Source organism: Primulina tabacum, chromosome 1, assembly GCF_025594145.1.
Source record: "Primulina tabacum isolate GXHZ01 chromosome 1, ASM2559414v2, whole genome shotgun sequence".
In the NCBI taxonomy this organism is placed as follows: Eukaryota; Viridiplantae; Streptophyta; class Magnoliopsida; order Lamiales; family Gesneriaceae; genus Primulina; species Primulina tabacum.
In genome coordinates, this window is record NC_134550.1 from 53,618,448 (window position 1) to 53,634,630 (window position 16,183).

At 35.1% G+C, this 16,183-nt stretch overlaps 2 protein-coding genes across 2 annotated transcripts; one reads left to right on the plus strand and one right to left on the minus strand.

Annotated features, from left to right (window-relative positions):
- On the plus strand, nt 1-3,151 carry LOC142549354 (putative E3 ubiquitin-protein ligase XBAT31). The gene is made up of 8 exons (XM_075658271.1): nt 1-398; nt 490-549; nt 828-899; nt 1,134-1,255; nt 1,372-1,512; nt 1,600-1,707; nt 1,960-2,218; nt 2,493-3,151. The coding sequence occupies exons 1-8, from the start codon at nt 93-95 to the stop codon at nt 2,859-2,861; spliced, it is 1,437 nt and encodes a 478-aa protein (XP_075514386.1). The 5' UTR covers nt 1-92; the 3' UTR covers nt 2,862-3,151.
- A 717-nt stretch (nt 3,152-3,868) lies between these two features.
- Nucleotides 3,869-7,202, minus strand: LOC142549359 (putative protein phosphatase 2C 23). Its single transcript, XM_075658279.1, has 4 exons — nt 5,302-7,202; nt 5,089-5,202; nt 4,300-4,564; nt 3,869-4,202 (listed from the first exon to the last, which is right to left on the minus strand). Exons 1-4 carry the CDS (start codon nt 6,985-6,987, stop codon nt 4,087-4,089), a joined length of 2,181 nt encoding a protein of 726 aa, XP_075514394.1. The 5' UTR covers nt 6,988-7,202; the 3' UTR covers nt 3,869-4,086.
- Between the last annotated feature and the right edge of the window lie 8,981 nt (nt 7,203-16,183).

A 16,183-nucleotide genomic window follows, 5' to 3' on the forward strand; every position in this document is an offset into this window, starting at 1 on the left:
CTGCCCGTAAAATATCTCACACGCTCTCTCTGACACGGTCAGCTTTTCTTCCTCCCTCCCAATAAATAACTATGTAAAGCAATTTTCTCTATATGCCCGCCACCACCCGCCACCACGTCCAGACGGTGGCGCATATCTCCGGTTGGAGTAGGAGCGACGCCACCTGTGCGTACAAAACGATCGCATGTATTGATTTTGAGGAGGAGGAAATAGGAATAATGGGTCAGGGTCTGAGTTGCGGAAATAGTGATGAGTTGGGGTTGTTCAGTGCGGTGCAACGGGGAGATTTGGAAACTGTCAAGGAAGTTATGGGCAAGAATTCAGCTTTTGTTCACAGCTCTACGGTGTATGATCGCAACTCGGTTTTGCATATTGCTGCCGCCAATGACCAGATCGAGGTGGGACTTTTTATTTTAGTTTATCTGGGTTTATGAAGTTTCTTTGCATGTTTAATTCGGTTTATGGTGGTTTCTCTTTTGTGGGTTTCAGGTTCTTTCTTTTCTTCTGGACGGATATGTCAATCCGGATGTGTTGAATCGACTCAAGCAGGTACTGTGCCTTTGTATATCTTTTCTCGTTTTAATTTGTGTATAAATAATGTCAGCTTGAGTGTAAGGTTAGGAATTTGAATCGGAAATTATGAATGTGCAGTCCTTCGCTTGTAGACGTTCCCATGAATTTAATATTACCAGCAACTTATTTTATTGCGGGAGGGGAATTTTTTCAGGTTTTAAAAAAAAATGCTCATGAATTTTAACTTTTTTTTTCCCGTGGGTGCTACTGACAAATTAAAATTTTGATCTTGGGTGTGATTATATTGTTTGTAGACTCCATTGATGTTGGCTGCAATGCGTGGCAATATCTCCTGCGTGAAGAAGCTGATCGAAGCTGGTGCTAATGTATGTATACCTAACTAAGTTTCATTCTTGGCATTCTTATTATCCGAATGCCAATATTAGGCTAATTCTAATGCGCAGAACCTGAAATAATAACAAGTGGAACGATGGAAGTTTTATATAAAACTTCATTTCTTCAAATATGTAAAAGCAATAAGTTCTGAAACTATTCTCGGTGGAGTGAAGGGTGAATTCGAATGTTACTTTACAATGCCTAACTTTGAGCTTTGGAGACAGATTTTAATGTTTGATTCACGTAGTGGGAGAACCTGCTTGCACTATGCCGCTTACTATGGCCACTCTGGCTGCCTTCAGGCCATTTTATCGGCTGCCAGCACCTCCCCAGTGGCTGCTTCTTGGTGGGCCCTCTTCCAGCTTTGATTAACCTAGTACGATATAGTGATATTCCTTCTAATCTTTCATTATAAGGCGCAGTTCTTATCAGTTTTTCAAACCGTGTAAAAAATTGTTATAGGGGATATTCCCGTTTCGTCAGCATTAGAGATCGTAAAGGAGCAACACCGTTGCACTTGGCTGCTCGTCAAAGAGATCCTGAATGTGTTAACATATTGTTGGAAAATGGAGCCCTGGTTTCTGCTTCAACTGGTGGATACGGGTAGGGTAATGTTGTCAATGAAAGTCCTTAGTCGTGCCCAGGGTGTATTTGACATGGTTTTTCTAATCATCTTGTGCAATTCTACAGCTTTGCGGGTAGTAATCCCCTGCACTTTGCTGCCAGAGGAGGTTCTCTTGATTGCATTAGAGAGTTGCTGGCTTGGGGTGCAGATCGAATTCAGCGAGATGTATCAGGGTATTTTTTCTTGTACTTTTCATTAGTTTTTTATGTACAGAAAGCAACTTACACTTGGTTAATCTTTTGCATGCTTGCTGCAATAAAACATCATTTACTTGTCAGCTTCTTCATAGGGAATATTGTTTTATTACTTTTGTCATATTGAAGGAAGAAACTTTCAAGACAAATAGATGTAGGCAGTTTTTTCATAATATCATTTCATTTCCAATGAACGTAACATAAATGTGGATTTTGGTTAACATGATTTAGGAGAATACCGTACACAATAGCTTTAAGGCATCACCATGAAGCATGTGCAGCTTTGCTGAATCCTTCATCCCCAGAGCCTCTTGTCTGGCCGTCATCTTTGAAATTCATAGGCGAGCTTAATCAGGAGGCAAAATCTCTGTTGGAACATGCCCTGATGGAAGCCAATAGAGAGAAGGAAAAAATTATATTAAAAGGAACCGTTTGCTCGCTGCCATCTCCATCAGCATCTGACTCTGGCTTTGATGATAACATATCTGAGGTAATCAACTATTATCTCTGTAAGACGTTCCTTTCTATCTGCTGCATCTCCCCTGACCTCTATGTGGATGTTTTTACAGTTTGGCTTCTATTTGTTGAATGTGTCATATTAGACGGAGGACTTGTAGGCCTATGAGAATGTCTTTCTTTTTTTTGATAAAGTAATTTATCTACATAAATACACAAGAATTTTACATAAAGGTTCATGATCCAAGCTTGGCAATTATGTATTGGCTCGAAGGAATCATGTGATCTATCAAAATTTTCTTATGTAGGCAAGTGACTCGGATCTTTGTTGCATATGTTTCGATCAAGCTTGCACCATTGAAGTTCAAGAATGTGAGCACCGAATGTGTGCGCATTGCACACTTGCCTTATGCTGTCACAACAAGCCCAACCCTACAACCGCGTGCCACTCTGTACCCGTCTGCCCTTTCTGCAGAAGTAGCATTCTCAAATTAGTGGTGGCTAAGGTGGTTAAAACTGAAAATGACATTCCTAAAAAATCTTGGAGGTCTCTGAACTGGAGTGAGGGAAGTAGCAGCTTCAAGAGTGTATCGTTTGGGAAAATGGATGGCCTTGGTCCAGGCACGATTATATCCGAGGACGAATGGCTCGATAAACCATTAACACTGGATACATAGCAGCACCCCCCTCTTCGTGTATCAAGAGCATCGACTCGGGATCTAAGGGATCAAATTCACGTTTAAGTATATTATTTATACAGAGCTTAATAAATAAGTGAATCTTTCACATCATCAGGTGTGAAATCACTTGTTGGTAAAATAGCAAGGGTATTGATTCTTTTCAATCTTGAACTTTAAAATTATTACATTCGTTGCTTCCCTGTCTTGTGAAAATTGTAACAGTAGTGCTTAAAAGTTTTGTGTATAAATGTGAACCTAGTCAATGAAAATGTACTAGTTTCTACATACCGGGCCTTTCGTGAAACTGGGGAGACATTGCAATGAATAATTTGGACAGAAGACAGCTGCATGTCATGCCGTCATTGTCGTATATTTGGTTTTAATTTCACTCTCTGTCAGTCATGCTAACTTCTTTTTTCATAACTATTTTGCCATCATTGATTAATTTGATTTTAACTAATTTTACTGATTATTCTATCTTATTTTCTTTTTATCACTACGACGTGGTCAAATATTAGTTTTATATATCAATTTTCATAAAAATATGAAAGATTTATATGATTTGATTATATTAGAATAAAGAGATAAACACTCTTGACATAGCATAGATTAACTTATATAATTCGTGTTTATGTGTCAAGTACCTTTTTTACAGCCTAAATATTGCGGCAATAAATACATGTTAGGAACAATGAGATACAAATATTACATCTAAGCATAGCCTACTTGAATTGTTTGTCCAATATTAATGATTGTCTGGCAGGTTCTCTTCCACCACCATTACTGATACATATCTGATATCTACTCCTTCCCCAACAACATATGCATTTATTCCTTTATCTGCTCAATTAGTTAGTTGTTAAGATTTAAGAATTAAGGGGTTCGACCACATTGCAAGTCCTACATTTTGATGGATTTTTTAAACAACCTGGCGTCCACATACATTGCTAGGTTAGGTTACATATATTTTTTTTTATCTATTAAATTTAAGCTCCCCAAAACAAAAAAATAAATTATTGGGATGTCATTTATTTCAAAAATTTACAATTTGCTATGGCAATAGATGATGGAGGAATGTTCATCTTTACAATACCAACGGCCAAGTTTCTCTTAAATCTCAAAACTTAGTCGTCTTCATAGAGGAAAATAAAAAATGGGTGTCCCTAGCTTTTTCTTTTCTTGGAAAATTATACAATTATCAATTCTACTTGGTGCTCACTAATTATGCACAAGATCTCCAAATTCTTCCTTCCAAAGAGATGACAATAATCGAGACATCGTCGTGGTAGCGACGTCTATCACCTTGTGGTATCTCGAGCAACTCGTGAAAATCTATACCTGAAATCGAACGTAGACAGCAGTGCGACATTTTTAGCATTCAATATCAAGTAAGGAAATATAAACATTCTATTGAACGTAAATATTACATATGTACCTGCTCGTTTTGCTGCACGAAACAACAGTTCCTCGACCAGATGTTGTGCAGGATCTCCCTCTGGTGACCAAGAGATGAAAAGTTCCACTTCTGATACAGCTTCTTCATTTGTGAAGTATTGGTAAAGTCCGTCCGATGACAATATTAGAAACCGATCACGTGATCCTAATCGGTGATGGTGAAGTGAAGGGATGCAGTTTATATATGGTGATGTCCCAACATAGTCGATTCTAAACATTTCTAAAAGTGCATTGTTCCATTTAGGCTGCAGAAACAAAATCAAGAATAAAAAATGAGCTACATTTCAAAAAATATATACTCCACTCTTTAGCAAATTGTATTATTGACAATCAATTTCAGTATAATCTCTTCAAATTCCTAAGGTATGAAGGAAAGCTATTGCTTATATGAAATCAGCGATATATTTTTCAGTGTCGAGCCCGCCCCAAAAAAGGACTCAGAAACCAGAAAAGCAACCAATTGTCCCACAGGAATTCCAACTTTATACTGAGATTACTAACCCGTGCAGTTGTTTATCGCATGATAGTGAAATACAGTAACAAATTTATCATATAGAAATATCAATGAAAAATCCAAAAACACGAAAATATAACATGCTCCTAGACATGTAAAGAAAAGTCACTTTTCTCTGCCTCTTGGCGTTCTCAAAGGTTCTCATAGTACACCACCAATCCTCTTACTTTCGATCTTTATTCGTTGGGAGAACATTTCATTTCCATGAATAAAAGAGAAATCTGCTTATTAAAAAACTTATCTAGCACGCCGCACCTGTTTGAGAAAACCAGCACCAAAAGCCCGAGTCACCTTTAGCGAGCCTTTTACACGGTCATTAATCACTGCCGAAGCATCATCGGGATGCTCATTTCTAACCCTCGTAACTTCCTGAAGACAAAAGACAACAATATGCAGCGAAATGATCAATCAAACACGAGCAACACCAGAACAAATTAAAAAAATCGGTTTCATTTAGCGGGGTTTTACCTCGTCAATAGAGGTGCTATGATCCATGGTTAACTGGAAACTGGCCAAACTCGGCTGCAAATTCGACCTATCACCATCCAAAGACTCGAGATCATACAATGTTTCCTCGTTGATTCTTTCCAAATCTTGGCTCCAAAGATCGGGCTCTTTCTTCTGAGCCAAAACAGCTCGACTATCGCCCACATTCAATACGTAAAGGTCGTCTCCCTTCATCAACATTACAAGAACACAAGAACCCATCAAGGCCAACTCAGGATTATCCATAACCATTTTATCAGCAAGATCTAGATAAGCACCCTCTGTTTTCTTTAATGCTTGTGAAAGAGCCTTTAACACTTCAGTATGATTAGTCGCACCTGTGCCATTCGACCTGTTTTTGTCCAATCTTTCCTTTAATCTTCTATCAAGTTCCAATCTTTCCCTATCCCATTCACACCTCCATCTCTTCTGATTGTCCTCCCATTTTTTCGCAACGCTGCGGTGCTTAATCTTTGAATATCTACCCCTCCTTTTCCTGTACCAGTTATCTCCGTTTGCATAAGGGTAGTTCTCTAGTTCTATACATTTTGAGCAGCTATTGATCGTTCTATCCCGTAAAGAATCATCGGTCAAACTAGGACTTGGATTACAGTCCGGTTTGATCGAACAGGAATTGTCTATTGCGGAACATGGATTTGAAATGGATGAATTATCAGACTTGTCATTCTCATCCCAAAGCAGACCTTTCAGCTCTTTATGTACAGCTGAATACAAATTGGACAGCAGATAATCCGGTGCATCGGGGCCATTAAATCCATCGTAAATCCCCACGAAAACCCATCCATGTTCCTCGGAAACCACTACATGAACTCGATCCTCGCCGGCTTTTCCCTGAGCCCACTGAAGATTCTGGTTTTCTAGTGAATCATAGTCATCCAAACTACATTCGCTGCTGAAATTAACACTACTGATTGTTAATTCATTTTGCTTCTCCGTCCCCACCATCCAATCGTGTTCCTTCATCGAAACAACGCCTTTAATTGGTGCAACAATGGATTTCTGACCTCTACTGATGCCTTTCGAAACGGCCCGCCTAACGGCCCGAATAAACGACCCTTTTCTCGATCTGTGCCGGAACGCAAATCCGCCATGGGAATAGCTTCTCTGGAACTGATCAGAGCCACCCTTGTCAAGAGGGCCCGAGAACATCCCATGATCAAGTGGGCCCGACATGAAGCCTCTCTCAATCGGGCCTGACATGAATCCCCTCTCCATCGGGCCTGAATTCGGAATCAAGCCGGATTTAAACAACGGTCCAGAGTAAATAGACGAATTTCTCGGTACAAGCTGAAGAGGGATGGAAGCAAATGAGGTTGAGCCCTCGAACGCGGAGGCCCGGTCGATACTGTTGTAAGAGTAAAGATCGAGCGAAGCCGTGGAGAGCGGGGTCGAAGTATTGGCACTCACGGAGGCGCCGGAAATCAACTTAAACGTCGTCGTTGCAGGTTCATCAAATTCGGAATGAACTTTAGAGGATGAGAGCCGCGTCAACTCTGGCCGGACATAGCAGAAGGAATGACCCAGATCATCCAACGGATCTGATATCATCAAACCCGCCTCCGTATCCTTCCTCCGCCGCCGAGTATAGTCGGCGGTGGGTTCCATTCCAGTGAAACAAACCGTCAGCTTCCCCACTCCGTTGCCCATTTACGTACTTGTTCTTTAGCCAAAAAAAGAAGAAGAAAAGATTACAAACGAACTCAGATTGTTTTCAACAGAGAGAATGGAGTAGTTCAGTTTGTTCATATCCAGCGATAAAAATGTGCAATTATGAGTAGGAGACAGAGACAATAAGCGGTGAAGTTGAGAGAGAAAGAGAGGCGTTGACTTTGGGTGGATAGTAGGACTGGAATCGGGGCTAGGTGGATGATGCATTGATGCTTTGTTTTGTATTTATTTTATTATTTTAGTAAGGGGACAGAGGTTGACTGAAAAGGTTGAACCTTTGAAAGTTGGACGGGTTAAGGTTTTCGTTTCTCCACGCGCATCATATTGCGCGTGCCCATACATTATTCCGTATTTACGCAGATGTTTTTTTTTACAGCCACAATACAAAAAATTGGGTATATATCCATCGAAGAAAAAAATTTGTCATAAATTGGCTATCGAACTCATTGATGTCACATTTTCACGTGTTACGTAAATTTTCGAACTAATACCATAAAATGAAAAACCAAATTAACAAGGTAAAATACATTGAACAAATTATGTGCAACATACACATACCATTTTTATTAAACAGTGTCACGTCCCGAGATCGGGGTTAGTCGACACCGGCGTTGCTCAACAATCACATAATCATCAAACAACAAGCTTTGCAGTACAATATATATCAAAATCAGTTTATTTCTCATAATCAACAAAAGAATCGCCTTTACAACTTAAATACTAAAATAAACTGATTAAAAATATTTTAATAGTGCGGAAGCGATAAACATAAACTAAGCCTTAAAATTTCTGGAATAACTCGAGATCTTCTACCATCCCCAAAATTGTTCTTGTTCATCTTCATCCATTTGCTCTTCGTTCTTATCTGGGTGGAGAGGAAGTAAGGGGTGAGTATTTTGGGAAATACTCAGCAAGTGGAGGGCCGTTCGAGACATGAAACAACATATACATATACTTGAATTCAAATTTTACATAGCATATCGTAACTTGAATAATAACGAATATTCATACTTCATAATCATAACATGTCATCACATATCATACTCGTACATCATACTTGTTTAGCATACTCATATAGCGCTAAAAGTCATCTCATTTCCATGGTTTCCTGATATCAGTCTCCTATATGTTAATCATTTAAGGAGTGAGGCCATGTCCAATATGTTAATCCTCTATAGAGTGAGGCCGTACAACGGTCACCATCCCACCGTATAAGGGTCATAGTTCGGAAATCCTTTCTCATATCCAGTCGAATCCTAACAGTGCTTTGAACATAATAACTTGACAAGTCTTGAAGAAAATATATCATGAACAAGGAATTATGCTCGAACGAACTTTCAAAAACTGAAGGGAGATTCGTACACAAATTATAATTTCCTTAAACGCAAACACACTTCAAAGAACAAGTGTGGCAAACAAAAATTCACTTACGAAAGAATATATACATAACAAAAGCGCACTTACAAAGGACAAGTGTGCAAATTATAGTACAACAAAAATCCACTTACCTTGAATAATTCGAAAAAAAAGAGATATGGTGATGATAGGATTTCGAAACTGAGCCTGGATCTGGACTGCTTCAGAGCTTCGATACTCGGCACACTAAGAGAGCAAAGTCTCTAAAATTCACAGGGAGAACTAGAGACGAAATTTCAAAAATATGGAGGTGTGAATTTCTAACGGCATGGTCTTCCTATTTATAGGGGTTGACTGCTATCATGATCGTGTATTATCCTTGTGTTTGAAATTTGAATCAAACTTTAAATATAAGATAATTATCATATCAAATCTTAGATCTTTATCTGATATCAGTATCATATCAAATCTTAGATCTTATGTGAGGCCTGGGGCCGAAGAGGGTGGGGGGTGATCGCCGGAGCCATGAGGTTGCACGGACAATGAGACGGCTTCTGGCAGGCTTCTAGGTGAAGGGAACATGAATGAACCTATCCCACACCAGAATGAGTGGGATTCCGAGACTGTTCAATGTAATGGACTGTACAGTTGAAGAGGGCTTAAAAGATTTGATTAGTACTACTCATATCACGAAGATGCATCTTCTTTTCGGTAGCTCATCACACTAAGAACTCCAAAGTTAAGCGTGCTTGATTTGGGGCAATTTCGGGATGTGTGACCTCCTGGGAAGTTTTCTAGGGTGCGTGTGAGTGAGGACATAAGTACACTGAAAATACCCGTCTTGATACAGTGAGGACAGTCGTCGAATCACGAGGACAGTCGTCGAATCTGGGGCGTTACAAATAGTGTATAACATTTAAGACAAAAACTTGTGTGAGACGGTCTTACGGATCATATTTTGTGAGACATATCTCTTATTTAGGTCATCCATGAAAAAATATTACTTTTTATGCTAAGAGTATTACTTTTTATTGTGAATATCAGTAGGGTTGACTCGTCTCACAGATAAAGATTCGTGAGACCGTCTCACAAGTGACATAATCAACATTTAAATACTTTCTCCTCAAATTAATCATCCACACCCCTTAATATTCTAAATAATGACTCGTAAATTTAAATTCATTTGATTTCGAATTAATGATATATGTGCTTGTCGATCACTATTACGAAGTTCATGTCCCACAATGGTTATAAATAAATGTTTGAACAAGTAATGAGCTATAATTGATTCATATAATAATTTTAGTTAACCAATTTCGTAAAACAAAAAATAACAGAGTAGTTGTTAAGAGATCTATTGTATTGTATATTTGCGTATATATAGACTTGGATCGGAGACGTGACAATGCTTTCCCAAAAATAGCCTCATAAGTCACCGGATCAAATTTTTATGCGGATTGATCTTGAAAATATTTCCACACTCGAACAAACACTAAAGTGATTTTAAAAATAATAACTAAAATAATAGTGGTCCCGAGGTTTCAATATCTTTGGGCTCGGTAGTTTTTTGAGGTGACAATGGATCCGATTTAGATTTTATATCATCTATCTTCGTTTATTATATTAATCTACGTCGAATATTCAATTTCATCACCATTCACATATCTGACGGAGTATTTGATATTTATACTCTACCCAAATATCATATTACCACCTATAATTATATTTTATCGTATTTAAATTATTTCAAGTAAGTTATAGATATTTACTAAATCGTTGAGAACAATAAGGAAAAATATATATTAATTGTAACATTAAATATTATAGAAAAAATAACAATATTAAAAGTAATTTATCATAACTTCATTGTCCAACAAAAATAGCATCAATTTTATACTAATAATTTTTATTTCATCAAACTAATTTCTTTCAACAAAAAACATATTAGGATTAACACCATAACCGAAAAATTATATATATATATATATATATATATATATATTAATTTTAATTGGATATTCGGGTAGAACATGGGTATTATTTTTTTAAAACTTGTCTTATTCTCATATCTAAAAATACTCGTATCCGATTACTTATTTATTTAATCAAATTAAAAATCCAATCCATACTCCGCTCCATTCAGGTCATGTATCAGAATCTCTATCGAGTTTAGACAAATTGTCATTCCTAAGCTTCCATGTCCTAGTGTGAATGAAGGATATTAAGAATTTGGAAATGTGGAATTAACTCATCGATTGTCCATAAAATGCGTTAGATATGAAATTGGCAACAACTTCAAGTCAAAAACTGACGATTGCCAAAAAATTAGCATGCGCCGTTTTATATATTTGCAACCCATTTTTTTGTTTTAATAAAATATATATATCATCTAATCCATAACAAAATATCTTTGTAATTAAAATTTTGCATGTACAATTTATTTTCAATTTTAAAATGTTCAACATTAACATTATGATATATAAAATATAGTTGAAAATAACACGATGGTCTCAATAAAGAATGTCACGGTCTTATTTTGACTTCATAATTTTTTTTATGATTAAAGACAAATAAATGCGACAAACTTTTGAAAAGTTGTATGTCATAAAATTTCAACTATATAAAAAGTAAACACAATTTGAAATCTAATAGGAGCTTATCAATTATCACACGTAACGTGAAGAGTCGACTTCTATAAATTCCCTTTCCACAAAATTTATATGTGAAATACTCATCGATGTTTATAGTTATTGGTGTCTCGGTGTACACGATGTCTATATTTGCATAGTTAGAATAATTATTATTGATTTTTACATGTTTTTTTAATTAAAAATAATATTTAAAAATTTAAATAAATAAATATGTAAAATAGATAAAAACTTTTACGAGTTTAAAATATTTTTTAAAACAGATAAAACATGTGATATGTTACAACAAAATATCAAAGTTGATTAGTATAATATTTTCATGTTTTATAATATAGATTATACATGTTGTAAAAGAGTTATATCAGATATCAAAATGAATATTATATCTGTTGGGGACATGAATGACTGTAGTAAAATAGTAAGACTGATCTTCAAACGGTATGAGACAACAACAACAGATAGACACACACCTCATCGGACTTCATGTTGTCACAAGTATATGGAAATAAAGCTGTGCGTTAACTAACAATTATAATTTTTGGTCTGATGATAAACGTTCGATTCTTCAATATATGTCAGAGTCAAGATCATGAGTTATGCAAAAAGTATAATTATTGAGATATAAATTGTTGCATATAATAATTATATATATATATATATATGACATTTAGGTGATTGATTTGATTGTAATGTTTCTTTTATAGACTAACCTCTCTACATTATAAACAGAGGTGTTTAATTGTAATAAGATGGATTTGTTTTTCTCTCATTCTCTCTGCTAAATTTATAACAATATGTTTGTTATTACATATTTGAAATCTCTAGCTATAAATTCATTCTTCTAAATACAACGTTATTTTGTTACTATAGAATGATTAGGTTACAGGGAAATGTTTAATTAAATGTCATGAAAAAGTAAATCAAGATTTTATTTTTCAACATAGAGATAATTGTGAGGATTTGTAAAGAAATCAGTGGTACATTGTGTTATTATAAAGTCGTATTTTTTATATTGAAATATCATTTGTTTTACGCATTCATTTCAAACACACTAGGGAGGGTGTCCAAGTCTTTGATGTTGTCCAGTTGTCTTTCTTTTTCATGAAACTTTCAAAAAATCTAATTTAACCAATTAACTCTATATTTTCACATATTTACTTCTCTATTGCAATTTTAACTTCAAAATGCGTTAGCTTTAATGTAAATTTAACTTTTTTTAAATAAAAATCTCTGTATGAACAAATGTTTGTAATTTTATAAAAAATTACAGCACATGACAACAATAAAAATTAAATATTTCAGACATTATAACAGTTCAAATTGTCACGTTTCAATTTATCTACTAATATTATGTGATGATATCCGGGGTGAATCGGATGAGCTGGGTCGGGACGATCTACCGGGCGATGATGAAAATTATATTTAAGGAAACTGAGCAAGGGATATAGTTGCAAACTTGACCTGCGAACAAGAATATGAACTCGTGAATGGGCGTCGGAAAGGTGTCTGACGTGACCACTTCGATGCTTAATTCAGCAGGTTGAAGATGGAGGAAAATGACAATATATGTGAGGATATATGTGAGTGTTCGAAGATACCAAATTCCCGAATCCTGTAAATGAAATACATACCTGCTATTTATAGGAAGAAATATCATGATTACCTTATTTTCAGTACTCACCTGCTAATTATAGTAATATGGCTGCTCGTACATGTTTATGACAAGTTATTATAACACGCCAACCCCTGTGTTTCTGACAGTAATAATTGTCAAGAATAAGATAACTCATATTGATATACTCGAGTGAGGTGCGCTTCTTGAGATAGTTCGGATAGAAAACTTCCCGAGAACTTGCATGAAAGCCCGGACGCCTGGTAGCCCGGAGAGAAATATCCCAGACATCCGCCTGTTCGGTTCCTGACAAACTCTTCTTACAATACGACCCTTATTTAAATTATCTATTTAATATATCGAGTCATCTATGATCCTGGGTGTCATCATGTTTTCCGAAGAACCCGCAAAAGTATATATAACGATATTGGTATCTTGAGCCGTACCCACACGTAATTATCTTCAACAAGAGAGAATTTTTTCGGAAATTTGACCAAATGCAAAATTGATTTATTTTTCCTTGATTTTCGTATTAGATGTGGGCCCACCTGAAGACTTAATTTAGGAAGAAACAAAACATTTTTCAAGATTCCAAAAATATAATAAATGTTTTTTAGAAATAAAATATAATAACGGGACGTAAGCAAGTAGGCAATGTCCATAGGCCAGCCACCATTCAATCCCCAAATTTGCTGTTGTCTTCTTCTAAAATCCCTTCTTAATTATCTCTCAGTCTCTTAACGTAATCGAATTCGTTTGCCCTGATTGTCATTTTTTTAAACCTAAACCTATGTTTTGTACCTAATCATTTTAAAAAAATAAAACCAATCTATATTAAATTGTTGCTAAAAAAATATACTGTATAGCGTGAAAATTACAGATGATTTTTGACATTTTTTTTATGATATATGATCGTTGAGAAAATGGAGTATATTTTATGAAGTTACTTACACTTATTATATGTGTGTTAGGTGATAGTGGGATACAACAATAATAGTAACAAAAAATTTGTTTTATACGGTTCTGCGAATCAATTTTGTGAGACGAATTTTCTATTTGATTCACTTATAAAAAATATTATTTTCTATATCAAAAATATTAATTATTATTATAAATATGTAAATGATTTACCCGTCTAATAGATAAATATACGTGAAATCATCTCACAAGATACCTAATAAGCTCGGTTAACACTAATTTGAGACGTTTTATCTAGTTTTGAGACTTATTGTGATAACACAAAAACTCTTATAAGACGATCTCAAATATTTAGTTTGATTCGGATATTGAATATCGGATATTTGCTCGTACACCACATAGTCAACTACCAAATACAAATTTACTAGATGCACCTACGTAATAAAAATTTAAATTTTCAGAGCAAAAAAATCAAGAAAAAACTATAATATCTCTTGTCCTAAAATATCTCTTCATATTCCTAAATAAATGTAGATATTCAAAATCTAACAACTGATATTTCGTATGGACCAGCTGTGGCTGACACCTCAAATTTTTTAATTCAACACACACACACATATTAGCAATCAAATGCTAGCAATAAATTTGAGGATATCAATTGAAAATAATTCATTCATACGGTTCGTTCGATCCTACATGTGGGGCATTGCTCCACAAAATTTAGATGGTCCAGATTTAGCCGTGATTTAAAAAAAAAATAGTGGACCCCATGTACTTTTGGATAAATCTGGACCATGGATCTACACATGAGGCACTGCCCCATGTAGGGTGAAATATTCCCATTTATACATATATATATATGTCTACAAATAAATTTAATGTGTTATAATTTATAAATAATCAGTCAAATTAATGGGAACAAAGTCGAAGTTCGGCTTGATTAAAGCACAGCCGACAATGGACAATGTACAACTGGAAATCGACCGAATAATAGCATTTTTATATATATATGTAACAAATGCACTGATTTAGATCTCTATAAAAGAATAACAAAAAATGAGATGCTCTTACAAATTTTCTTTTTTAGAAGTAATCGTAGTGGATTGCTAATTCTAATGTAAATATATATTTATTTTCTATAAGCACATATTTGTAATTAACACCGAGATATTCAAATAAAAAAATGATTATTTCGAGTAAAAACCCAAAAAACACAACGTTGTCGTTTTCTGTTTTTTAAAAAAATATTTGTTTTGGGTCTTAGGAAAGCATTCATTACAAAATCCTTAATTTTTTTTATGATGACTTACGAAGCAAAGTCTTTTATTAGATAAAAAAATATCGACACTCCATTTCCAGAATGTGGGCCTCAAATACCCAAAAAAGATGCTTAAAATGGGCCTCTTAAAAAAGTAGGAAAGCCAATTTTCTGGTACCAGAAGTGGATATTTGTACAGCTTTTGGGGGAGACAGAAAGTCATGAGATTCCCTTACAGCTTTTCTATTTTTATTTTTTCGGGGGAAAAAAGTACTGCGATTAGGGTATGTGTCATTGGCGGGCACCACGGACAACGATAAAGGGTAGGGGTGAAAGACAAGTCGTGCGAACAAACCATTATAATACGAACAAGGAGTATACATTTCAAGAGTTTTAGGATATTTACTTTATAGAATCTCGCCAAAGTATATTTATTATAGAGATTAAACGGAATTGAGGTGACTCGAAAAATATTTGATTTTGTTTTCCAACTTATCGAATTCGAGTCAAACTCGAACATGTCGTGAGATTTAGTATTTTATTAATATAATATAATTATATATTAAATAAATAAATTTCGAACATTTCGAGTACTTATTTTCGATCAATAATTCAAATAGTTCGCGAACATGCTCTAATCTTTCGAGTCGAACTCGAGCTTTAATTCGAACCAAATATTTTAAAATTTTCGCATTTCGAATCGAGCTTGAACTCGAGTAAAACTAATTTGACCCAAATTCGTGCCTTCAATTTTTTGTAATATTCGACTCGATTCGAGTCGTTTACGTCCCTACACTTTAATATAATAACACAAAATTTGTAATATTCTACTCGATTCGATTCGTTTACGCCCCTACGGTTTAATATAATAACACAAAACAAATGTGATATTATATCACATGTAAATTTTGTGAGATATATCTCCGACCTGATTCAACTCTTAATGAAGATATGTACCAAATCGATCCGTTCAAGGACATAAGAATATCTGCTCTGATGATAAATATAGCAAAATCTAATTTAGTTGTATTCAAGTACAATGCCTTTCCAGTAGTTGTAAAATCCTTGAAATGCACTTTCTTTATTTGTTTGATTTTAATGGCAAAGATGTATCTTGAACAACGAAAACAAGAAAATTTCAGGGGTACATTATATATACCAGCTATCATCGCAATAATTTTCTTAAAGTTTTAATCGGTTGTCTTCCAAAGAAGAAGGAAAAATCAAAACAGAGCTCAGCTTGCTTATTTAAGCGTCCATCAAATTTCTTTCAACAAAATTTGAGGGAGATCAGTAATGCTCTATGGACTGTACCAGATAGCAGTGTAATATCTAACATGTAAAGAAGACTGAATCTTAAGCATATTGTTGTGCAGACAATTA